Genomic DNA, 25,712 nt, shown 5'->3' with positions numbered 1-25,712 from the left:
AATGCCATGCTAATTTCCCTTCTCTTTTGGATGGTGTTACAAGTTTGGTAAATGAAGAGGATGTTGCTGATGTAGCATACATTGATTTCATTAAAGCTTTTGATAACATCGCCAATGATGTTCTTGCAAACAAGCTGATTAAATGTGAGCTAGACAATGCTACGGTTAGGTGGATTGAGAACTGGTTGACTGGCCAAACCCAAAGGGTGCTTGCCAAAGGCTCCTCATCCTGAAGAGAAGCCACAGGGCTCAGTCCTGGACCCAATGCTGTTCCATTATCAATGACTTGGATGATGAAAAAGGGAGGATACTTATCAAATTTTCAGATGAGACCAAAATAACCTGGGTGGTTTTTCAAAATGCATTTTTATAATGAACCCAGGACACCCCACATGGTGTCTGGCTTTCATTTTGTGCCTCCTTGCCATTCCCTGTTGCATCTTACTTTTGTCTGTTTGGCAACTGTTTCCTGTACATTCCACACTTTGTAAAAAATCTGCTGCTGGATGATTCAAAAGAGTTGTGATGGAAGGGTGGGACTTAGCCTTTCATCTGTGTTCTCTTTCTTCCATGATGGGGCTCAAGGGTGCTCTAAACAGACTTCCCAGTTTCCTTTCCCAACCAGACCTTGATCAAACTCAAATCTCATTATGATTTCAGAAAGCTGGATCTTCTGTCCCCTAGGCCTACACCTTCCCTTGATCATGATACGTATCTTTTGTGGTCATTGAACATTTGAATGCCGGACTGGGATATGGAAATGGTAAACCTGGAGGTTCATGTCCTCAATGGATAACCTCATGCCAGTTATTTTTGTTGAGAATCTGTGAGCTGTCAGGCTCAAAATAATCCTCTTTTGTGAGGTAGATTCCCAAGAATATAGCAGAGTGCAGAAGCACGTATCCAATACAGCAGGAAACTTACGTGAGGTGAGTTTAGGGAAAGCCTTTCTTCTTTAGAATGGCAAAGGATTGCAAAGTCAGCTTAAAAGTTCAAAAGGTATTTATTGAGGTAAAAAGAAATCCATTGTAGATAGGAAAAGGGTTTGGAGCTAACTAGCTGTCTAAGCTAGCTTCTAAGGCAGGTAGGCAGGTAAAAATAACAAAGATTTCTAGATAGCTACATTTTGCCTAAGAGATGGTGAAACAAAGGGAGGAAGAATGTAGAAGGAGTGACGACCAACCGCATGGTTTGTGCCTTCTTTTTTGGCCATAAAAATTCCAATCTATGTAGAGGGTGTAACCTCATCCCTGCAGAGATCACATTGCTAAAACAACAAGGCAAGGGGTGGATGTAACAGGATAGAAGAGAGAAAACAGCAAAGCCTGTTTGGGCATGCGTGGGATTATAGAGAGGATTCCCTTAGTCTATTCTATCCACTACCTGTCTACTAAATGAGACTTGTGTAGTCCAGGATGACATCTCCAATAACTTTAGCCTGATGTACATCAAAAGGCTTTTGTGAGGATATAATGATTAGCTGACATGTGTATGTCTCCAGAGTTCATAAGGGTAAATATCAGATAAAAACGTAATTTATGAATGGCCATGTTCCAGAAGTATTCTCTCCTGACGTTTTGCCCACATTTATGGCAGGCATCCGCAGAGTTTGTGAGGTATACCTCACAACCTCTGAGGATGCCTGCCATAGATGTGGGCAGAACGTCAGGAGAGAATACTTCTGGAACATGGCCATACAGCCCGGAAAACACACAACAACCCTGTGATCCTGGCCATGAAACATAATTTATGAATATTCGACATAATTGACAACATAATTGATGGATATTTGTTTTCTGTGTATAGTGAAACTCTTTTTGCAGTAGCCACAATGTTTTGTATGCCATTTTAATTTAGATTTTTTTCTCACACTAAGGAGATGCATTTTGTTTCCTCATGAAGGCAATGCATATTATATTTAAACCAAATATTTGGAAACACGGTTTTTTTAACCAAAGGAAAAAATGGGAAATAATAAAAGTGGGAAAAATGAGAGAGAGGGAAAAAAATAGCAGGAAAAGAAGAGTGATTTTTTTTAATATAAAAGGACCCAGAAGAAAACAAAACAAAATTGATGTTCCTTCTTAATTAAAACTTATCTAACATCTGGATAATTGCTCATAAATACCTGTATGGTTGCCAAGGTTCAATTACGGCATAGCAGTCTTTCATAAATCTCCAGGATGTAAGATCTTGCTCTTTGATGCTTCTCGTCAAATCCTGGTCCAAAGGCAGGGTGAGCCAAGGAAGGGACATCCAATAATACTAAGCACTCCTGCATTGACTTAATCTGGCAGAATGCACTGTGCGCTTCATTAATGCACAGGAAAGGCTGTGCAGGAGTCTGCAAAAAAGGTCACTGATATTTTTGTAGCGATAAATCACAGAGGGGAAAAGAGAAAGATTTGCATTTTGGCTTTATAACATTCAGGGACAGGTTAGAGAGAGAAAGAGAGAGAGGAGAATTCTTTGAAGTAATATTTCTTTACTGACTTGTTTTATTAGCTCCCTTTTAACATGTTACATTATTGCTTATAGAATTTCATTTACTTGGATTGGCAGCTTGATAAATATGTCTATTGGCGATGATTTGGATTGCTCTGGGCATTAATATTATTAAAACCTGTCACAAGGAAATGTCTGAAAGATGAGTTACTGTAAAGATTACAGCACAGAATAAATCACACAGTGGTATTTGTTACCGTTTATGGCCTCTTGGAGCCGAGTCAATCCCTTTTTATGTCGCATTATTTTTCAAGTTTTTATAGCTTTACATTATATATCGCTGTCAGAAATGAACAGATGGGGTGTCAAACATGAGCTTTCTGAATAATTCCTACCCTCGGGTTATTTGTGTGAAGGACAAGTGTAAAACTCTGTTCTCTAGAAAAAGGAGACAGGCAGGGCTGGGTGAATGTATTGCTACATTCAGAAAGGCTCTCCTTTTCTTTGTCAGCTTGGACAAAGTGGTTTTCACTTCTGGCTTTACCTGCCTTCTACCCCACAGTTTGGCACCTGAGAAATTTTGCTATTATTTTGCTTGAGGATACTCTTCCTTGCAAGCTGAACTAGCCAGAAGGCAGCACCCAGCACCTCAGAAAACATTCTTTCCCATTTCTTTTCTTTTTAGATGAATGGAAAAGCTTGACCACAAAACCATGGATGCTTTTCCATTCTAAAATCAAGCATGATTCCTTGTGCTACCTGTGCATATATCTAGTGAAAACTAGAAAAAAAATATGTACCTGTTCTCAATGATGGCTGGTAGCTTCCACATCAGTGGGGTGGCAGATCTGCTCTGAGTTTTAGTCTGTACCAGTGATTCCCAAAGTGGGTGTTACCGCCCCCTGGTGGGCGCTGCAGCAATCCAGGGGGGCGGTGATGGCCACAGGTACATATATCTTTCTGTTTAATTGCTATTAAATTTTTTAAAAATTAATTTCCAGGGCGATGAGTAATTTTTTTTTAGAAAGGGGGTGGTAGGCCAAATAAGTTTGGGAACCACTGGTCTGTACATTAAAAAAAGCTTCCCAAGGTGGTGACCCCTATGAGTAAAATGGTGTGCCACTATATTTTCTCCAAGAATAAATACTTTTATTTTCTAACTCTTTACATGTCAATGTAGGTGGCTTGTTGGCTAAGACAAAATGCATACAGGTTAACGTTGTTTGGTACTGTTCCTGTCGCACCTCAGGTTAGTTTCACCTTGCTAAAGAGACCAGGCTATACACAGAATGTAGTCTTTTGTGGTTTATTAAGAAATAGGGAAAAGATAGTTCATAAAAGGCAAAAGTTCAGTTTCAAAAGATAGCTACAAAAACAAAGTTGTAAGAAACAACTCCATAAAAACAATAGGCATGAAACAAGGTCTTTTCAAAAGAAGCCAAAGTCCCAGAAAGGAGAATACATCAAAGCTACAAGATAATACAGGAAAGCAGACTTGGTTCTTGATTCAAGCGAGGAAATTGCTTTGATGAAGATTTCCCTCTCAGCAGACTACTTTAATAGCATAACATGAAGGCATTTCTTTGCCCCTTGACCTCCATCTTATTTGCTGTTCTAAGACTTCTGCACAACCCCCGAAATTCCAAATGACTAGCCCGATCTAGAGAAGCAGCCTCATCGTCAAGGCCACAGGGCTCGTTAGTGTTATCAGGCTGAGGCTGAGAGCTGCTCTCCCTTCCTGTTTCTTGCACCTGAGAACCATCATCAGTAACAACATCATTTATTCCCATGTGAAAGCTTCCCTGCTCCTCATCTCCCACAGCAGGGACACCCTGCACCTGATTCCCATAATTCCCATCAGAGTCATCTTGAAACCTGAATCCCATCGTCTTGAATCCCATCATCTTGAACTTGCATCCCAGAATCCTCATCAGAATCACACAGAGGCTGAGTCACAACAGTTCCATTATCTGGGTGGAGGCCACTAAGGGGGTGCTAGAGAAACAAAGTCCATTTTATTGGGGGAAGGATTGGTTGAAGGAGTAAAAACAATACTCCTTGTTTTCCTGTTATTCTCCCCACCTATGTCCCTGTTGTGGAAACAACCCTCGTTTATGAAATGGGAGAGGGGGGAGTCGGAATAATCCACGAAAACGGGTTATGATTTTAAAACAAAACAAAAGCTCAGAAAGAATCCTTCAGAGGAGAAGCAGAAGGGAAACATAATGGACCTTATCACATTAGTAAATACGCTGTTTCTGAGACTGTTTGGGAATGATTTCGAACGGGTTCCATCACATGATGTTTGACCCATCAGTATTCCATCAGATCCTGTCTGCAAAGTGTTGCAGACACTGATAATTTGCAGACGGGAGTCTAATCGTGTTTTTGAAATACTATGGATTCTTCCATTGCTGAAGTGCTGCTTTTGTGTGTGATAGGAAAATCTGTATGCATCCCATCAGCAACAATACTTTTCAAAAGGTCAGAGAATAATGTTTGGAATGGATTGGGAGGAACCAGACTTCCATGGTGTAATGAGTCAAAGCCATTTCAAGTCATAAGAATCATAAGAATCAGTAGTGATAAGGAGCATATGCATGCTGTCTCAATACAGTATGCATCCAATCCTAATATATATATATATAGGATGTATGCTGATATAAATGGATTATATCCCAATGTGATAAGGCCTAAAAACTGGAAACCATTAGAAATACTATTAGAAACAAAGGCAAAATAAGGAAGAAGATTATTTGATTGTACACAGCTATATCTACCTATATTACAAGGAAACAAAATTTGTTTAAACTTATATTACCACTTATAGTCCTGGGTTTTTTTTTAATATCACAAAAAGTTGCAGGGAGTCATATTAAATGGCAAAGAATTGTGTGGTACAAATTGCTACAGTCAATACTCTGAAAAACCTCTTAGGCTAGCTGAATCAGGTTACAGGATGTGCTGAAGGACTTTGCAACATACCATCAATTTAGCCAGCTAGATCTATTTATTTATCTACTAAATAAGAGTCATTTTAATTCCTTTGTGACTGTTGAATCAATTTCTACAATGGGTCTTAATATCTAATGCCAAAGGGATGCCCACTTATCCTTTCTGAGGTCCTGCCTTTTTATTGCATCTCTTGCAATAGAAAGATGGAGAATCTGGACATCGGAAAACCCATTACTTATCTGAATGGAATCTGAGCCTACTGAAAGCAACCATGCAGCATAAAAAAACCACATATCAGAATCTTCCGTACCTTAAAAATAGTTGTCTAATTAATGTTGCCCTGTGAGGCTTGTTTAAGCAAGTCTCTTTATAACCTGGTCAGTTCTTTACTCTTGACTGAGTATGGGAGAAATGATGGAATCCCTGGCAGTACTCATTTTATATTTTAAATTCCAGCAATAATTCTAAGAGTTACACATACATCATAAATCATTTCATAATGATCCTTATTTAATTGCTGAATGGGGACTCAGATTAAAATGTTACAGAGGGGATTAATAAGGGAATCTAGGGTCTATGAAGCACATGCCTGTCATGTACTGTTTTACAAGAGCTGAAAAGGGAATTTATGTTCTCTGGAAAAAGGAAATCCTCAATGCTGTGGTTTGGATAGGATTTGCAACATGCATTTCGTTAGCATTAAGCTCACTGAAAACAGAATACACTATTTTATTCTCCCTAAAAGCAGAATAGATGCAATTATCCCTAGTAAGCAGATGACCTCAACCCCATCTACGTTACCATATAATTTAGTTTGAAACTGAATTTAAGGGTCAATGTAGAGTCATATAATGCAGTTCAAACTTCAAACTGCATTATATGACAGTGTAGATAGAGTCCTGATTGAAGAACAATGGGGAGGAGGAATAATTAAGCAAACATGGTTGGAAAAAAAACTCAGATTCAGACCATGTTAGATAATAAGGATCCATGGCTTGGGTGGATACATTTATCCATTTCATCTTTTTCAATATTCACATGTTTGCAATCTTACTTTTCAAATTTTGTGAAAATACTGCAGTTAGGATTTTGGAAAGTGATCATACCAAAATAAATAGAACAAGTTGCTCACTCATCACCAAAGCTGTGTTGAATGAAAACATAACCAGAGTTGTGAAATTTCCTGGTGAGATATTTAGCCATTGCTGTCATTGCTGAACCTCTCTGTCCATGTTTATTTCCCACTAAGCCGCTTTCCTTCTTGCTTCTCATTCCTGACGCTTCTCAGTGCAGAGTCTGAAGTCACTAGAATGATTCAGTGATCTCCCAAGAACAGTAGATTCCAGAATGGCTCACATCATTTGTGTGGAATATGGCAGATGGGAGCATTAGCTAAGGCGCTAAGAGATAGATGGGCACACACACATCCACACTTTTTTTCCTTGTTGTTTTCCCACAATGATATCTGGAGAAGGATGCCTTTGTGATGAAGTGTGTTTCAAGCAGTCTTGCCTTTTTCTTTCCCTACCCAGGGCTCTGACAGGTGTTCCCTTCAGGGCATAGATGCTTCCTATAATGTTTGAGTGAAGGGAGATATCATCTGTGACAGCTTGTGTACATAGATCATGGTTTTATGATGATGGAAAAGTGTGCGCTGATTGATTTGCTGAGCTGGGCTGAGTTAAAAGAGCTTGCAACAAGATAGCTTCCCACTTGCCAAAACACAATTTAATCAGCAGCTGACCAATCCATCATCTGGGCAGGAGGGAGGAGGTTTCAAATGCTGGGGAGGTGCCATATGACTAATGGACAGAAATGTCTTTTCTTGGCGTAGGTGTGTTGAGATATGCTGGCTTATTTATTCTCCCATATTATCCACTAATGGGAGTGATCCTCTTTAAAGAGCCCAGCCTCAAATGGCCAAGAACATGGCCCTGCATTGTGCTTTCCTTCTTGATGCAGGAACTTAATGCACATTCTATACCACTGAAAGGTGGAAGATGGTTTTGGCAAGGCTTTCCTAAGAGGTCAACTTGTGTCTCATATATAATATATGCTGGCTTCATGATGTCAGTTAATTAGTAAACCTTGTGAGGACATAAGAGAAGCCTCCCACAAGGATGGTAAAAACATCAAAATATCCGGGCATCCCCTGGGCAACGTCCTTGCAGACTGCCAATTCTCTCACACCAGAAGCGACTTGCAGTTTCTCAAGTCACTCCTGACACGAAAAAAAGTAAACCTTACAAACCATTTGATTCATGTATTTTTCTAGAAATAGACACACAGCTGTGCCAGGTTTTTGGACACAAATTCCACAAAGTTAACTGAAGCCTATTCTGAGAAACACCTAGATATAAATGAAATCTTAAACAGGCTATGTGAAGAATGGTTTCAGTTTTAAGTTGGGCAGATGGCATGTTGAATGTGCACAAAACACTACCTAAACAGATTTCAATCAACAGGAACAGAGGAATGTGATCAAGCAATGTATACAATTTAAAACATGTCCACAAAAAAGTGTTCTTTGGTTGACACCTGTCCTCAGCCAAAGTCATATCAGACTCACCTCACTTCATCCCATTTCATTAAAAAGATAAAATAAAGTGGCCCTTGGGTTACTGTGAGTTTTCCAGAGTGTATGGCCATGTTCCAGAAGCATTCTCTCCTGCTTCTGGAACATGGCCATACAGCCTGGAAAATTTACAGCAATCCAGTGATTCCAGCCATGTTTACTTTCTATGCACTTACAAAACTGCCACCGATGGCGGCTATCACACAACTCAAACTTTAAATGTGGGGTAGAGGTACCTAAAGCTGCCATAAAATGATGATATAATTTATATCTTTTTAAAAGGATGGCTAATGCTTCTTCAGGTGGTGTGGCTCCCACTGAAATAAGTGTTTTAAAAGGGAGCACTAACTCAGCTTCATTGAAAGGGTGTTGTGGGCAAATGATCCCAGAAAGGGTGGGATCTTAAGTCTGATACCTTAACCAAGGTCTTATTGAAGGATATGAGGAGAAACAATTTCAGAAAAAGTGGTTAAGACTGATGCCCTAAAAATGATGGAAAGGGGAGACTGGGAAGTTCCCCCATTGCTGTCAATAGGCCAGATCTTTGCAAAGCAAAAACAGATCTTTCAGCTGCTGGATCTAAAAATTGAATTTTGCCCAAAAAACAGATCGGGGGGGGGGGGTGTCAAAATCTGAACACCAAAAATAGCACAGTGTTTAGCTGAATTGCACACCACTTCTCAGAAGAAGAGATGTCACATGATTTTTGTTATGCCTTATGCTGTTGTATGTTGTTGTTTTTTCTTGGAGGTCATGATGCCAATGATGCAGATAGAAGGTGAATGGGCCATAGGCCAATAGCTTGTATTATTTAACAGTAATAGTAAACAATAGCTTCGAAGGCAGTTAAGTACATTTTTGGGTTGTAACTGTAACCCGTTTTATCATAAAATATCAATCCCTTGTGTCTACCAGCTTCTCCTTTCTTTTCCAGTATTTTCAGAACTACCTTCTAAAATGTAACTCTGTGGCAACCTCTTTTATATCTTTCACATTATCATTTCAAAATCATTTGGAATAATTCTACAATCTCTAAAATCTAGTGAACCAAGTCCAAGTCTTTCTGATATAGTAGTATATTCTCTACCTGTTCATATTTGCCTCTATTTATTTCCCCATTTCCCCCTGTTGTATCTAATTCTAGTCTTCTTGCCATTCATTATTTGTTTATTCAGACCAGGTGAAATGGATGGACAGCGCAGTGGAACAACACTAGACACCACTGGAATGTTTCATTGGTGTGAAGCTGTTTCCTTCGCAAAGGCTGTCTTTGTAAGTATAATCCAAAAACTGTCTGTGTAGGATATTACAATCCTTTAGTTAAAAAAAAATCCCAGTGATCTACATCTACATAGATAAATGGTTGAAAGTGTATTTCCAATCCTTGTCAGCCTTGCTATGTGTGGACAAAAGTATGACAGCTGTGGCTTTTTAGCTTTTGTTGGATACAAGTTTCCATCAACATAGCCAATATCCATTAATCATGGCAACCATCCTTCACTTTTCTCCTAAAACATTCTGTGGTTCCTCTAACAAAAATAATAAATGTTGAACTCTAAATTCATATTTTTGAAGCAACCTTTGTTCAGAGCCGTACATGTGTGTTAAAACTGCTCCCATAGCCTTTGGAGTACACATTAGTCTTCATCACAGTATACTAAATGCACATTTCTTCACAATCTCACTTCCTACCATCCAACAATTCTTATTAAAAGGTTATAGAATGGATCATTTCCATTGTTTAGCACCACTTGACAGACTAATAATTGGATTTAAGGCACATTCCGCTAAATACAGCTTGAGGTTTCATTATTCAATTTAGACTAATCCAATTAGTTAGAGATGATCATTTAATTTGCCTTTGATTCTAATCACTCATCAGCAAAGTTCCCCTGACACGAATCTATTATTTCTCACTAAAGAAAACCCTATTGTGAAGAAATTGTGTTATGAATGTACTGGCTTTGACAGCTCTTGATTGGGAATGTGAACATATACCATGTACCAATCTTGTAAGATTTTCTCAGTCACACTTAATTAGTAGTCAACTTGTCATGTCATATGCACAGGCCAAAAATGAGCACTCATAAGATGACATTGTCAGGTGCTCAAAAGTGTAAAGCACATTATAGTTTCCTTAGTAGAGAAACCACTGCTTTTTACAAGAACTACAGACTGGCTTGTGTTATATGTTGTTTTTCCCCATAGTATGCAATGACAAAGAGCTTCTAGTTGGGTTGACAACTGATTTGCACAATGCATATTGTATGTTGATATAGTGTTTTGCAATTTTCAAAACACTAATAAGAAATATTCAAAATGTATTATATACTGGGTTTATTTATTTATTTCCGATATTTCTACCCCGCCCTTCTCCCCGAAGGGCGACTCTCCTACTTCCACCAGGAAGTAGCTGTTAGAAAGCTTGTGTTCTATCTAACTATCAAATGAAAGCATTAATTTTAGTTAACTTAGTAATACATTTTCCCACATTAGTTATGCATTGCCCATATTTATAAAATATATGATGCATGTATTTCCGTCACACTTGAAATTATATAACATTTTTGTCATCTTTTTAAGTCCATATAAAAACCAAAATTTTCCAAATAAGGGACATCTCTTATAATAATGGCACTTAGCGTTCCATCAAGGGACAGGCCTTTGGACACTCAAGTAAGGATCATTGCTTAGAATAGGGAACATTTGGCAATCCTATGTGTATATCAAGAATGAACTGAAGAGTGAATTCCTGGACCTTGGGGTTTATCCACATTGGGCAGTTTAGACCAGTATAAATCTACCTCATAGCAGATTAGCAGGTTCATGCTAATCTAGGACCATTGTCATTGAGCAAATTAGGTTTCCAATACATAACCTAGGAACTAATGCAAACCAGAAATACACAAGTAGATAGAAGAAGAGGTATGTTTCCTTATCTCCTTCTGGGTCTAATTGAATGGGCTACATTCATAAAGTATTCTGTTTCATGTGATTGACTAGATATCGCATGTACCCACATTTTATATGTCAAGATTTAAAAATAAATAAATCTACAGATGGTTTTCTTTCATCCCATTTAGAAACGCAAGAAGAGATTGATCATGAACTTGCGCGATCACATTGTAGTCTGTGTTTTTGGAGATGCGACTTCATCATTGATTGGACTTCGCAACTTCGTGATGCCCCTACGAGCTAGTAACTTCACCGTAAAAGAACTGAAGGAAATTATCTTTCTTGGAAATCTTGAGTATCTACAGAAGGAATGGGAATACATCCATAATTTCCCCAAACTATATGTCGTCAGGGTATATGTTTTCCTTTTTCCTCTTATGGTTTGTTGGTTTTTTGGGTTTTTTTTAAAGAAGTTGCTAACAAGATGGTTGTCCTATAAGAGTCAACATGTATGGTAAAAATATAGTCCTAGATATACTTTATGCCACAAAATGGCCCAAACCACTGGTCTACATCTGCACCATTTATCCTACAAAATAATGTTCAGAATAGGATTACTCACACTCCTTGAAGGCTCCAAGGAAAAGCAAAATATAAGGCCTTTATTGAAAGTGCTATTTCTTGTTGTTTCATTGGAAGTTAACGTCTTATCACTGGCAGCTAAACAGATGGGGTTCCTGTGGAGTTAAGTTATATAGGAAAGGTACTAGTGGTGTGCAAAATTTCATTTCTAATTAGTAAGTCATATCTAATTTGTAAATATGGTATATAAAAACAGATATTAAGAAACACCAGGGAGGGGGAGCCCATGCAAAAAACTTAAGAATCAAAATAATAATAATAATAATAATAATAATAATAATAATAATAATAATAATAATCTTTATTTATACCCCATCACCATCTCCCCGAATGGGACTCAGAGTGGCTCACAAAAGCACTCTAGGATGCTACACATAAAATAGCAGTACATAAGCATAAAAACAATACAACATATGTTTAATCGAATACAGATAATAAAATTTAAAATTATAAAATGCAGTAAAACCTGTGGATAAACTTTGCATCTTCAATTAATGAACTAACATACTGGAGTAAACAAATAGTCCTCATATGTAGCCATTGTGGACTACTCAAGGTCAAAGGCCCATTTTAAAAGCCATGTTTTTAGGCTAGACCAAAAGGTTTGGAGAGTGAGGGCTAACCTAATCTCTCTAGGGAGAGCAATCCAGAGCCGGGGAGCCACCACGAGAAGGCCCTCTCTCTTGTCCCTATCAACTGTACCTGAGATGACTTTTGGTGGAAAAGAGTGATAGAGTTGGGTGTCATTTGCATACATAACCTTCAGCTTTTCACATGTGTGGTGAAGCAACATCAAAGAGTTATCAAGATGGAATAATTTGCAGGAGTTTGCTTTTGCCTATGTCTACAGGATGAGATTCTGCCCCCTGCTTTCCTCTCTTCACTGTTTACTTAGTTGGAGGCAAACTACTTTTCCTCTTTGAACTCAGTTTGCAGCAACTGAGGTAAGCAGAAGACAAATGAGGAAAGGTAAGGAAAAAAAAGAGAGACTGGGACATGTGTTAAAAAACAAAGTGGAACAACAAAAGATGAATCACAGTTGTCCCTGCCAATGAAGGGTGAGCTGTCCCAGCTTGTTTAGTAAAGGATAAGCAAGTGCAAGACTGAGCACACACAAACTGTTTATGCCTAATTGTTATGTCATATGCCAACTGGAGGTAAACAGTGTCTATGGAAAGTAAATACTGGATAGTTTTATTCTTAAATATCAGGTTTATCAGATATTTTTGAACCCCCTTGGAGCTTAGTTTTCATTTTGAAACTATTGCATAATTCTGATTGTTCTCCAAGGGAGAACTTGAGTCTTATAGGTGGAACTTACCAGATCATTTTTTCTTTTTTGTATAGAAAAGCAGAAATCTCCCTACTTCCAGATTTCTCACATCATCATCTGCTATGACTTTTTGTCTCTATTGTAGGAAATAAGGCAGATTACATATGAACAAACTTCCTGGTTTTGGGTTGACTTGTACATAGAGGACCTGGAAAGAAATGTTAAAGCTTCTGCATGCATGTTTTAAATGACGCTTGAATTGTTAGTGTTCCTGAAGCCTTGATTTTCATGTTTTCTTGTTCTTCCCAGGGCAGTGCTCTTTCTGGTGCAGATCTGAGGGCAGTCAACATCAAGCAGTGTGCCATGTGTGTCATTCTCTCAGCTCATGCCAAAGGAGGCGTTGGTGATCAAACATTAGTGGATACAAAATCTATCCTGGCAACAATGAACATACGTTCTATGCAGTTAAAGCTGAATCCAACAGCACGTAAGAAGGGGACAAGTCAATGCCTAAATGACACCTAATTTCTCACCTATTAGAGCTCAGGGGGAGGGCAAAAATTTATGTCAGTGTTTTTTTATTAGAATGAATCAAAATCTGCAGAGTTTTGTATATTTATGCTAGATTTAACTTGGACCTTTGAAAATCTGAATTTCTGAATATGGGAGAAAGCAAATGGACAGTTTTGTCCATCCACATCCAACATTTTGAGGAGTACTTCATAGCTGTTATGGGCAAATCCTGAAACCCAAAGAAAATTAGCCACATTTTTGTACTTGTTTGTCACATTCTCAGATCAGATTCAATTATGCCAAGTTCATTCCAGAATAGAATTGTGTGGTCAGGAGTGAAAGCTTTGAATGTTTCATGAAAAATCCTCATATGTGGAAAAAAAATCACCAGATTGAAGTTAACTCTTAGAGCTTCCTCCAGATGAAGGACTGAATATTACTTGCTGAGTAGGAAGGTGTATGGCTGGATTCCCTGCAGGCAAGCAGAGATCACAATTTAGGCCTGTTATTACAATTACCTCCAGTTTGACAGGATTTTTATTGTAGGAGCCTTTCATCCTTTGCCTTTAATTTTGCCAAAGAGTCAAGATTTGTCCTGCTCTCAGGAAAGACAAAATATTAATTAAATGAAAATGAACTGGAAATGAATGGCTCTTCTAAGTGGTCTGTACATTTCTTCATTATGATTGAGGAGATTTTATAGCACACCGGCTTTTGCCAAGACAAAGATGAGCAGGAGAGAGAGAGACATTGAAAAGAGCTTGACAGATCACTGCACAAATAGCTCCACAGTTAAGATACAAAAACCATTTTAACGATGATGGGAATCATTTGCTTTAGGTAATAAATTCCACATGCGACACTGTTTTTCCAGGGCTTACTCTATCCTCAGGCAAAACAAAGTGGCTCCAACAGCAGCGTACCTTTGGCCTGCTATGTAGCTTTCTTAACGTCTTAATGCCAATGAACTACCTCAAATGAAGCAGAGCCCAAATGGCACCTTTCCTGCTTCATCTTCACTAGAACCAACAATTCAAACCATTTTGCTGCACAGTTCATATTCTTTTATCTCCCTTCATGGTATCTAGCTGGTTGTTTCATCCTCTTGCCAAGAAGCCCAACCCTTAGTTTATCACTTAAAAATTGAAAATTAAAATGTCTTCAAATGTAAAGATGTCTGACATTAGCCTCTGGTGCAAAAAAAAAAAGTTATCATCTGCTTTGTTGGAGGAACGGACTGTGCAAATCAGTCAGTTTCATAATCCTTTATTTTCTCAGAATCCCACTGGGATATCCATCTCAATGCACTTCAGTATTTGGCTGCTAAGTTTTTGTCTTTTCTCAGGCACATTTTAATATGCATTTTCCTGAATAATAATCATAATAATAATCATAATAATCATAACAATAATCATCATAATAATAATAATAGGTTTTTATGGTTTTCTTACAGTACACATATCTTAACACACTTTCCTCCGAATACTCAAGCATATTTGTGTCATTTTTCAAATACATGGATTGTTCTGAACATTCTCCCCTTCCCATTTCTCTCAAAACTCTTTCCAATGACATCATCATAGATATATAAAATAGGTATAAAATCAGACAGAATGATTTTCCTTTTGATGAAGCACAGCTGAAGCTCTTTCTGCAAAATGTACTGTAAACATTGCACAACAGATCTGCGTAAGTGTCTAAAAGAGACATTAGGCGATGTTTAAAAAATTGAGAACCCAACATTGAGATTCCATTTAGAGTCAGGACCCATAGTTTAAGAAACAATGATCTAAAGGACAGAACAGGAATTTGTAAAAAGTACCCTATATATTGGGGAACCCCGGTGGCAAAGTGTGTTAAAGCACTGAGCTGCTGAACTTGCAGACCGAATGGTCCCAGGTTCAAATCCCGGGAGCGGAGTGAGCACCTGCTGTTGCTCCAGCTTCTGCCAACCTAGAAGTTTGAAAACATGTCAATGTGAGTAGATCAATAGGTACCACTCCGGCGGGAAGGTAACAGCGCTCCTTGCAGTCATGCCGGTCACATCACCTTGGAGGTGTCTATGGACAACGCCGGCTCATCGGCTTAGAAATGGAGATGAGCACCAACCCCCAGAGTCAGACATGACTGTACTTAACATCAGGGGAAACCTTTACCTTTACCTTACCCTATATATTTGTTTCAAAGTATAGAACATTTAGTCAAAGAGAAAACCCAAATGAATCAATGTAAGAACTGTATGAGTAAAGTGGCAAAAGGCAAGGGCTTCTTTTGTCCTGGGAGGACCTAAAAGAAGCACCAACTCCCAGTGTTTGCTCTCTCATAGTGCTGCTTCTGGCCTTTTTGAATTACTTCGATGGGGAAATGGAAGTGACAGTACCTAGGGAAAGCTGGTCCCCTGAGGTGGCACTGGTTTTCCTTCTCTGTAAAATGACCCTCAACTTATCCATATCAAAATCTATAATTTTGACCCCAAAACCTGTCCTTGACTTATACAGTACCTATTTTCCTAGGCAAAGGTCAACTAATACATAAATATATGTGATATGTGATACCTATTTTCCTAGGCAAAAAAAAAAGTTGTTTCTAGTATAGCCAACATGTGGTTCTGTGGACAATTTCCCACATTGCTAATGGAGATCTGGGGCAATTTTTTTTAAAGTTCCCACCATGCATAAATGATATGGGGAGGCTACCATAAGGTAAATAGCTCCTGTCAAAATAATTTCCATAATGTCATCCATAGAGAAGGTTAAACAGTGATATGACGAGAAAGAAATGCAGCTAATGCAATTCCTGTGTGCTGAGACTAAGATTTCGAGGAGCTAGAAACAAATTTATCTTTGTTTCTAGCTTTCCTGGGAGTAAGCCACACCTAACACAGTGGGAATTTATTTTGAGGAAACATGTATAGAATTGTGCTGCTAATATGCTTTTTAGTTAGACTGAGATGCTTCTTGACTCTTACATTTCTTTTTTGAAAAGTAAAGTCAATTAAAAACCTGCCTTTTAAATGCAATGCTCCCCAGCTACTGACAGACCAATTTTTGAGTTGTTTTGACATACTGTCACCCTGCTGTTCCCATTCGGTTGTTATTTTAAACTTTGCAGCAGTAGATAAAGTCTCTTTGTTTCATATCAAAAACTTGGCCAAAACTGAATGTTTGCCTTGAGTGTGATTCAGACTCAGAATGCAAGTATTGTGAATAATTCAGGTGGTGGTGAGATGTCAAGCGATCTTAAATTTCCCTCCTGGAAATGATGACAATGAAACAGCATCTGGATTAGATTACATGTCGACTAAAGGATTTGGATTAGATTGCCTCCCGCAGTGATCACACTTCCCTACATATAAAATCTATTTCTGGGGCCAATGGTATGAAATAGCACTACATTAGTGTCCTTAATTAAGGATGTGCTTCATTTGCATTTAAAAACTGGACCAATGTGAGTGCAGTTGTGGAAATTATCAGATGCATTTTGTTTATTCTTTCCTATGAAATATTGGAATATTTTATGGAGAATCCTTGATGTGAGAATCAATCTTGGACAGAGTCCTCGAATGGGGAAACACAATAGAAAAACTAACGTTTGTTCTAGGAATTGTACAGAGATAGGAAAGGGGATTGCCATAATGTATCCATCTCTTAGAGTCCAACTACACTGTAGAATTCACACAGTTTGACACAACTTTAACTACCATGGTTTAAAGCTATGGAATCCTGAGAGTTGCAGTTTTGCAGGTCTTAATCTTCTCTGCCAAAGAGTGCTGGTGCCTCGCCAATCTTTAAATTCCACACATGAAGCCATGATAGTCAAAATGATGCCAAACTGCATTCTTTCTATAGCACGCATAGGCAAACTTCGGCCCTCCAGGTATTTTGGACTTCAACTCCCAGAAATCCCAACCAGCTTATTGGCTGTTAGGAATTGTGGGAGTTGAAGTCCAAAATATCTGAAGGGCTGAAGTTTGCTCATGCCTGTTCTGTAGTGCAGAGGCGCTCATAGTTAAGGGCCACAATAATAACTAAGAAGCAATCACGAATATAAAACAGCCATGGATGAGTACATCTAGGTTAGGACTTCTTAAACCTTTTCTGTTTGTCACCCCTTTCCGCCTGAGAAATTTTGACATGACCCTGGATATAAAGGTCTATAAAATAGGTATAAAAACTGAATATTTCCTTATAATAAATCAGCATTTGCATACCTCACAACCTCTGAGAATGCCTGTCATAGATGTGGGAGAAACGTCAGAAGAGAATACTTCTGGAACAAGGCCATACAGCCCGGAAAACACACAACAACCCAGCATTTGCATGACTTGCTAAACAGGATGATGTTCCTTTTTTAAAAAGGACAGCTTAAGCAGCTTCTGCAGAGTAAACATTGTAAACACTGCATAGTGGGGTAAATGTGTGGCATTCAAAAAACCTTTTACTGTTGCGAATTTTTTCATGACCCCAATTTTAACTAAGAAGCAATCACGAATATAAAACAGCCATGGATGAGTACATCTAGGTTAGGACTTCTTAAACCTTTTCTGTTTGTCACCCCTTTCCGCCTGAGAAATTTTGACATGACCCTGGATATAAAGGTCTATAAAATAGGTATAAAAACTGAATATTTCCTTATAATAAATCAGCATTTGCATACCTCACAACCTCTGAGAATGCCTGTCATAGATGTGGGAGAAACGTCAGAAGAGAATACTTCTGGAACAAGGCCATACAGCCCGGAAAACACACAACAACCCAGCATTTGCATGACTTGCTAAACAGGATGATGTTCCTTTTTTAAAAAGGACAGATTAAGCAGCTTCTGCAGAGTAAACATTGTAAACACTGCATAGTGGGGTAAATGTGTGGCATTCAAAAAACCTTTTACTGTTGCGAATTTTTTCATGACCCCAATTTTAAATATTTGAAGTCAGTTTAGTTTAAGAAGCAGTAAGCTAGGTAACTTTCATATTCATGAATGCTTCTTACCACTTATGGACATATGGACTTTGAGAAGCATCTTGGATGCTGCCAGACGCTTCCTCGACAGACCCCCTAGATGCCATCATATGACCTAAGGCTACTTCTGGTGGGGCTTTGTCGAGGAAGCATCCTGGCAGCATGCTAGGATGCTTCCCAGAGAACATGGGAGGCTTCCTGTGTTCTCATTGAGACGAACGGGGAAAAGCCGGACAGTGACGCTTTCCCCCATGTAATGGGGAGAGTGGCGCAGTGGGTGATGTGGGCCAATGTTTTCCCCACATGCACACACTGTCCACCAAATTCGCTGTGCTGCATTGTGAATCTCCCAGCTGTTTCCAGGCTTCAGGAATGAAGTATCGTGAGGTCCTTAGTCACAATTATGATACTATTGCCACAATTGCAACTCCCCCTTTTCCCTAGATCTACTTTACTAGCCACCAGCTACATGTGGAGAGGGTTCCATGGATACATTATGCTTTTGTGAGGTTTGGAAAGTTCAGACAGCCCCATTCCCACGAACCTAACAAAAATTTTATTGGCTCTAATCCTGTATCAGTGATAGGGAACCATCTTTGCTCAACAGAAAGAGAAGCTTAAGTGAAGTGTGAAGAAGGAAGGAGTTACATCAACAAGACTAAATCTTGGTGACAATCAGGGTCATCTTAGATTAAACCAAAGGGGAGTCTAGGAAAGAGACCTCTCTCTCAAAATCCCCTTCCCCCATACAAATGAATATGTCGTCAGTGAGAAATGCAGGCACAAAAATTTTGCATCCTCTTTTGGTCAGTGTATCTACTTGGAGCTACTGATTTCCATGTGGTGAAAATGTAGATTTCCTGGTGCTGCTCTAATTAGTGCTCTGTCATGTAACATCGCAAACAGGTTGGCAAACTTAGGTATTGAACTAAATAATCTGGCATAATCTAACATACAACAGTAATTAAGCCTGACAATTTAATATGTGACTGCAATTCAAATATACAGTAGAAGTGTGCAATTAAGTAATCTTATGTAATAGCACCCTGCCAAGATGAGATATTTCAGGTACAGGGCTGTGTAATTTTGGAAGCAAAAATATTGACATAAGAAAAATACAGCCAAACTATGACTGGCTGCATTTTCAGATGACGCATAATTGCTTTTGAACAGGCGTGCTAATGAAATATTTTCGATCTGAATTTCTCACTGAATTTCATCATTAGACATAACTAACCATTTTTGTCTTTCTAACTCAACAGTACATATTTTTCCATTTGCGACCAATTCTCCTACATCACCACCGAAGAAGAAGAAAAAAAAAGGTATCACTTGTCAACCAATCCTTTTACTTGGGGATATTGGGGTATAAAAATTGAACTACCCTTATGAAAAGGATGTGCTGTACCATATAAGTGTGGCACATATCCAAAATAATGGGTCTCTTTCTTAGGGATTAAAAAAAATAAAAACATTTCAGATTTTGAGAATTTCATCACAAATTCAGTAGAAAGAACTTTGGATTTTAAAAAAATCAGCATGAGAGAAATTAAATATCGAAGCAAGATGCTTTGAATCCATGCACATGTTAACTTGGATTAGCTTTGTCATCTTGTTGTTTTGTCCCAGCTGATTATTATTCTTTAATAGCTATATGGTAGACAAGTTCAACACGGGCCTCTCTGTACCAGAGAGTGTATTATATTTATGAAGAAATGTGGGTATTTTGCTAAGATCTTTTTTCAAAACAACCTTACCAGATGAAACACTCACCTATTCTTATTGGTTGAAGACTTTAACATTTCCATTTCACCTTTTCCCCACCATAACATTGGATTATTTGGGCTTCCCAGGATAATGAAAGCCCGCAAAAATAGCCAAATGTGAGAAATGTGATAGAGAATTAATATCTGAAAAAGTGGCTCTCTGCCTCAAAAAAAGCATTCTCTAGTCTTGAGTAGGAGATTCTTCAAGCTTTACCAAAACACTTTCATATACTTATTCCACTTTGACACTTTGCTGAGTGATTGCTATAGGTTTCATTGACATCAAAATTGGATTAACTACTTTATTAAAGTTCCCTCTGTATCTTATAGGATTGCATTTGTCTGTGTCTTCTCCAAAACCTTTTCAAACCCCCTTTATCTTATGACATAAATATTCTAGCAACATTTTTAATACTATCCAAATTCTTGCTTATACAGCCAATTCCATTTTAATCCAATTTAGTGCCACCTTGGTAGTGACCTTGTTCTCTTCATTAGCATAGCAGAGAACTACATGCAGTCAAAGCTTTCCTGGAATTAAATTAAGATAGGGGCATTCCATTCCTGATTTGTTTTGCTTATTCACATCCATATAAACAGAGAACTGTGTATTTTATATTCAAATCAAAAGAGATCTCAAATTTTAAAAATATTATGAAAAATTAGTCAAAACTGAGGAGGCACTTTAAGTCTTGATTCAAAGAGAAAATGAGTTTGCAAATAAATATGATAATACATTTAATAATTGAGAAATGATAGAAATGGCAATCAAACAAGATTTGGAGGGTCAATATTAATTCTTCATCCCCCTAAGAGCAGGATATGAGCAATGTTAGTTTGCACATATTCAGTCACAATTTTATGGAATGTTGTTCCCTGCCATTTTAAATGATAAAAAGATTGCACAATATGTTATATTTTCCCTAAAATAAATTCTCCCCCTTTCCAATGCATTTTGGATGTGTTTATTTAGGCTGAAAACTCCCAAATCCAAAGGATAATAAGAGTTCTGATCTACATTTTTTCTCCAGAAATGCAAAGTAGGTCAGTTTACTTAAAACTGCAGACTGAACAAAAAATCTCCAAGGGATGTGATTAATATTATTGTGACATCAATAAACAGCTTCAGGAAAAGCGATCCATTTGGAATACCTAAAACCCATGATGCTAATGATGCTTGGAAGAAACAATATGGGACAAAAGGAGGTGTCTTTTTCTCTTGCATAACAATATCATCCTATAAGTTCTTTTTGACAGTTTCCAAGCCTGTTCTCTTCATCCCTGAATTTATCTTCTTTCTTTTCCGTTTTTTTGGGAAAACACGCAGGGGAGAGAGCCAGCCACGATGCAATGCCAGCACGCATTCCCTTCAAAAGGATCCCCGTCATTACTGAGCTGAGTAAGTTCTTCTCCTAGAAGCATAATTTCACCAAAGCAATGTGCCACTGCCTACTGTATTATTTATTTATTCCGAGCCTTCTTTCGAATTCAAAGACGGAAAATGACAGCATCCATGTCCAAGGAACATTAATAGGTTTGACTTAAATGTTCATTCCACAGCTTTGAAGAAATCTTGACAGCTGATCAGGAGAATAAATATAACAAAGTGTTACAAAGACTCAGCATGAAACTAAACAATTTTTTCAGCTCGAGAAGGGTTTCTTTTCCTCAGGGCTGGGCACATCCACATGGATGTTTCTAGAGGATTTGGAAATGCTTTTACATTTTTGTGCATTTGATACAATTTGGAGCACTTGAGTATGTTTTTGAAAGGTTTACTTTTTGGATTACAACTTCATCATGACCAAGAACAATTGAATATTTTAGTAACTGTAGTCCAAATACAACATTTCCAAGCTCAATTTAACATTTCATAGCATTTTCCCCCATTCTGGATTTTGGAAATTTTGGAAGACCTTACAAATTATTGACAGAGCAGGCAGTCCTTGAATATGAATTTAGATATGTCTTAGCTTTAGATGAAAGCAAATGCAACTCTGAACAAGGTTTTGCATAGAAAACTTTGTTATAGGTTTGCCTTAACTATAAGTCAGAAATAATAGCAGCAGCAGCAGCAGTAGTAGTAGTAGTAGTAGTAGTAATAACTTGTCTAATCACCCAAGGCGTAATTTGTAATTTTTTTATATTTCAAATGAGAACATTGTTTTAATTGTTGTTATGCTTATGTTGTTTTATTATTGGACTGTTGTATGTTTTATATTGGTATTGAATGTTTACCATGTGTAAACCATCCTGAGTCCCTTCTGGGAGAGAGCGGTATATAAATAAAGTGTTGTTGTTGTTGTTGTTGTTGTTGTTGTTATATTCTGCCCTATTTCCCCGGAGAGACTCAAGGCAGATTCCAAACATAAAAGGCAAACATTTAATGCCCGAACACAACAGCAATACACCCATAATAATGAAAATTGACAACCCAATATACAATAACAAATTACAACTTAACAACTAAAATTAAATTAAAAATGCAACCTGTTATAGTAGACAAAAAGCAAAACATGAAAACATCAAACAGAAGCCTTCCCAGTTCCTTGGGGGCAAATAGATTAATCATTGCTCAAGATGTCCATTGAGCTGATGGGGCAAACAGGACACGGATACAGATGGTAGCTATTAATCCCATTATCCTCATGCAGCACATGCAATCATAGAATCATAAAACTGTAAAAAAAAAAAAACCACAAGTGTTATCTGTTGCCAGGTGAGAGTATAGCAGCGGAATCAGTAGCATCCAGATAACACCATGTGCAAAGAAACTCAGACCAGGCAGAGGAATTGAACAGAACAAAGGAAACTTTACTCTTGCATGTAGAGTTGAAATATAAACAAACAGTTCTGCAATCTTACAATGTCCATGTAGTTGCATGAAATCAATAACCTAATCCATCAGCATCAATATATACAGCATAGTAGCTAGAAAGTCTTTCTTCCCAGTGCTCTCTCTAGCAAGCTCAAATCCCAACTGTCATTCTGAGCCACCTGCTCTCAAAACGATACATTGTTTGAGGCGTGGCCTTGCCTCTGCAGAGCTGAGCTCCTCTGCAGAGTTCCCTTTGCAAACCAACTTTTGCAAAGGTTTTCTTCCAAGGGATTTCTCTTACACATACATATACACATTAGCAAGTTGGCGTAATATTATCCAGTCCAACCTCCTGCCATGTAGGAATACAGAACCAAAGCACCCCAACAGGTCACCATCCAGCCTTTTGCTTAAAAACCTCCAAAGAAGGAGACTCAATTGCACTCACAGGCAGCATATTCCACTGCCATACAGATCTTACTGTCAGGAAGCTCTTATTAATATTTATGTGAAATCTTTTTTCCTGCCATTTGAATCCATTGCTCAGTGTCCTAATCTCCAGAGGAATAGAAAATAAGCTTGCCCCTATCACAGCTATCATGTCCTCACTCAGCCTTCTCTTCTCCAAGCTAAGCATATCCAGCTCCCTCAGCTATAACTCCATAGGCTTGGCTTCCAGATCTTTGATCATTTTGGTTGGCCTTCTCAGCACACATTCCAGCAGTTCTTCTTTAAATGGTGATGCCCAGAACTGAACACAATATTCCAGGTGAAATCTGACCAATGCAGACTAGAGTAGGACTATGATTTCACTCAATCTGCACACTATACATTGGCTTTTTTAGTTGCCACATCACACTATGGAATATTGACTCATGTTCAGCTTGTGGTCTACTAAATGTTGGAAACCATTGGCTAATGTGATCTTGAAGCTGAGCTTCTGTTATTGTTTGTGTTTCATTGTCTTACAGAGATAGCTTCAAATGCACAATTCTTTGAACAGAGAGGTGGACGTGAAATCGTATATCAGACCTACACAACACTTGCATCTCGAGGGACCATATTTTCTGACAGCTTTTTGGATTCTTTACTGTGCACTGTAAGTCCTCTCCCAATTCTGATTCCTTTCCTCATCTCTGAGTAACTGCTTGCCTCCACCAAGTCTCTAATCTTTTCCAACAATTCTCATATGGCCAGAAATGTAAACTGGCCATAAGCTTTTTCTTCAGATGGAATTTATTATACAAACTGCTTTGGGTAACACCTCTAATCTGTCCATGAGAATGTAAAGCAAAGTGGACATGAGTCAAAATTTAGGGGGGGGGGGGGATTACATCAAAGACAGACATTGTTTATTTGGACTGAGGTTGACTCAGATTACATCTTGCATAACTCACTTTAAAGTTGAAGTTATATTTATTTAATTTTAAATATTGTCTAGCATCCACTATGACAGTTACAGGTGATTAATCTACTCCTTATTCAAGATCTCTAACATAGTCGTGATGGTGGTACTATTTCCTTAATGGTAGCTAATCTTCCAAACCCATTTTACTGGGCATCCGCTACACTGGGAGAAGGAGATCCGTTCTGCTAGGCCAGTGGTTCTCAATCTGTGGGTCCCCAAGTGTTTTGGCCTACAACTCCCAGAAATCCCAGGCACTTTACCAGCTGTTAGGATTTCTGGGAGTTGAAAACCAAAACATCTGGAGACCCACAGGTTAAGAACTATTGTGCTAGAGAGAGGTGGGTGACGTTTCCACAAGGCTATGACAGCCAAAAGCAGGACTTCTATCACATTCCATGTCATTCCGTTTTGAGAAGAATCTTGCTAGGTAAGATAAGCCTAGTTTGGAGCACAGGATAATTCTCAGTATCAGGCAGAAAGGGCTCCAGCAGTATCTGAGCACTAATAACTTACACGATGCATATGTTTGTAGAAAATGATAATATGTCTCATCTGCATATATTTACATGCAGTATTTCTATCCTGCCTTTCTTCTGGTGGTAGGAGCCAAGGCTGCTAAAAATATTGAAGAAAAACAAGTACAGTAGAACCAAAACTACAATGGCATCAATCCAGCATTCCCTCAGCATAGCGTAAATATTCACATAGGGTCATATGATACAACTGTACACTGCAGAATTAATACAGGTTAAGGCCACTTGACCTGTCATAGCTCAATACTATGGGATCCTGAGAGTTGTATTTTGCTGAGGCCCCAGCACTTGTTGGCAGAGAAACTTAAAGACCTTGTAAAACAGCAACTCTCAAGATTTCATAGTATTGAGCCATTCCAGTCAAAGTGATATCAAAGGGCATTAATTCTACAATGTAGCGACACCCCAAATACCGTATATACTCAAGTATAAGCCGACCCGAATATTAGCCGAGGCACCTAATTTTACTACAAAAAAAACTGGGAAAACATTGACTCCAGTATAAGCCGAGAGTGGTAAATTTCAGAAATAAAAACAGATACCAATAAAATTACATTAATTGAGGCATCAGTAGGTTAAATGTTTTTGAATATTTACATAAAGCTCTAATTTAAATTAAGATTGTCCAACTCTGATTAAATCATTATTTTCATCTTCTTCAATGTAAATGTGCTTATGTATCCTTTTAATAATAATAGAGTAATATAATACATGTAATAATAATAATAATAATAATAAATACATGTAGTAATAAATAGAGTAAAATAATAAATATAATAATAATAAGATCAGAGTGAAATAATAAATGTAATAATAATAATAATAATAATAATAATAATAATAATAATAATAATAGAGTAAAAATAAATGTAATAGTAGCAACAATAATAGAGAAAAATAATAAATGTAATAATACCAATAATAATAGAGA

The 25,712-nt window shown here is 37.9% G+C and overlaps 1 protein-coding gene across 1 annotated transcript in view; it reads left to right on the top strand.

Annotated features, from left to right (window-relative positions):
* The window catches only part of kcnu1 (potassium calcium-activated channel subfamily U member 1), a 69,660-nt gene that overhangs the window by 40,952 nt on the left and 2,996 nt on the right, over positions 1-25,712 (top strand). The window contains exons 20-25 of the mRNA XM_062961099.1: positions 9,151-9,247; positions 11,059-11,283; positions 13,095-13,272; positions 19,519-19,581; positions 21,350-21,421; positions 23,812-23,939. Of these exons, the coding sequence (XP_062817169.1) occupies positions 9,151-9,247; positions 11,059-11,283; positions 13,095-13,272; positions 19,519-19,581; positions 21,350-21,421; positions 23,812-23,939 (763 nt within the window). The remainder of the gene's footprint in view (positions 1-9,150; positions 9,248-11,058; positions 11,284-13,094; positions 13,273-19,518; positions 19,582-21,349; positions 21,422-23,811; positions 23,940-25,712) is intronic.

The sequence above is a fragment of the Anolis carolinensis genome, unplaced genomic scaffold (genome assembly GCF_035594765.1).
Source record: "Anolis carolinensis isolate JA03-04 unplaced genomic scaffold, rAnoCar3.1.pri scaffold_8, whole genome shotgun sequence".
Taxonomy (NCBI): Eukaryota; Metazoa; Chordata; class Lepidosauria; order Squamata; family Dactyloidae; genus Anolis; species Anolis carolinensis.
The sequence above is the reverse complement of the archived record's forward strand: the minus strand, read 5'-3'. Positions and strand labels throughout refer to the sequence as shown.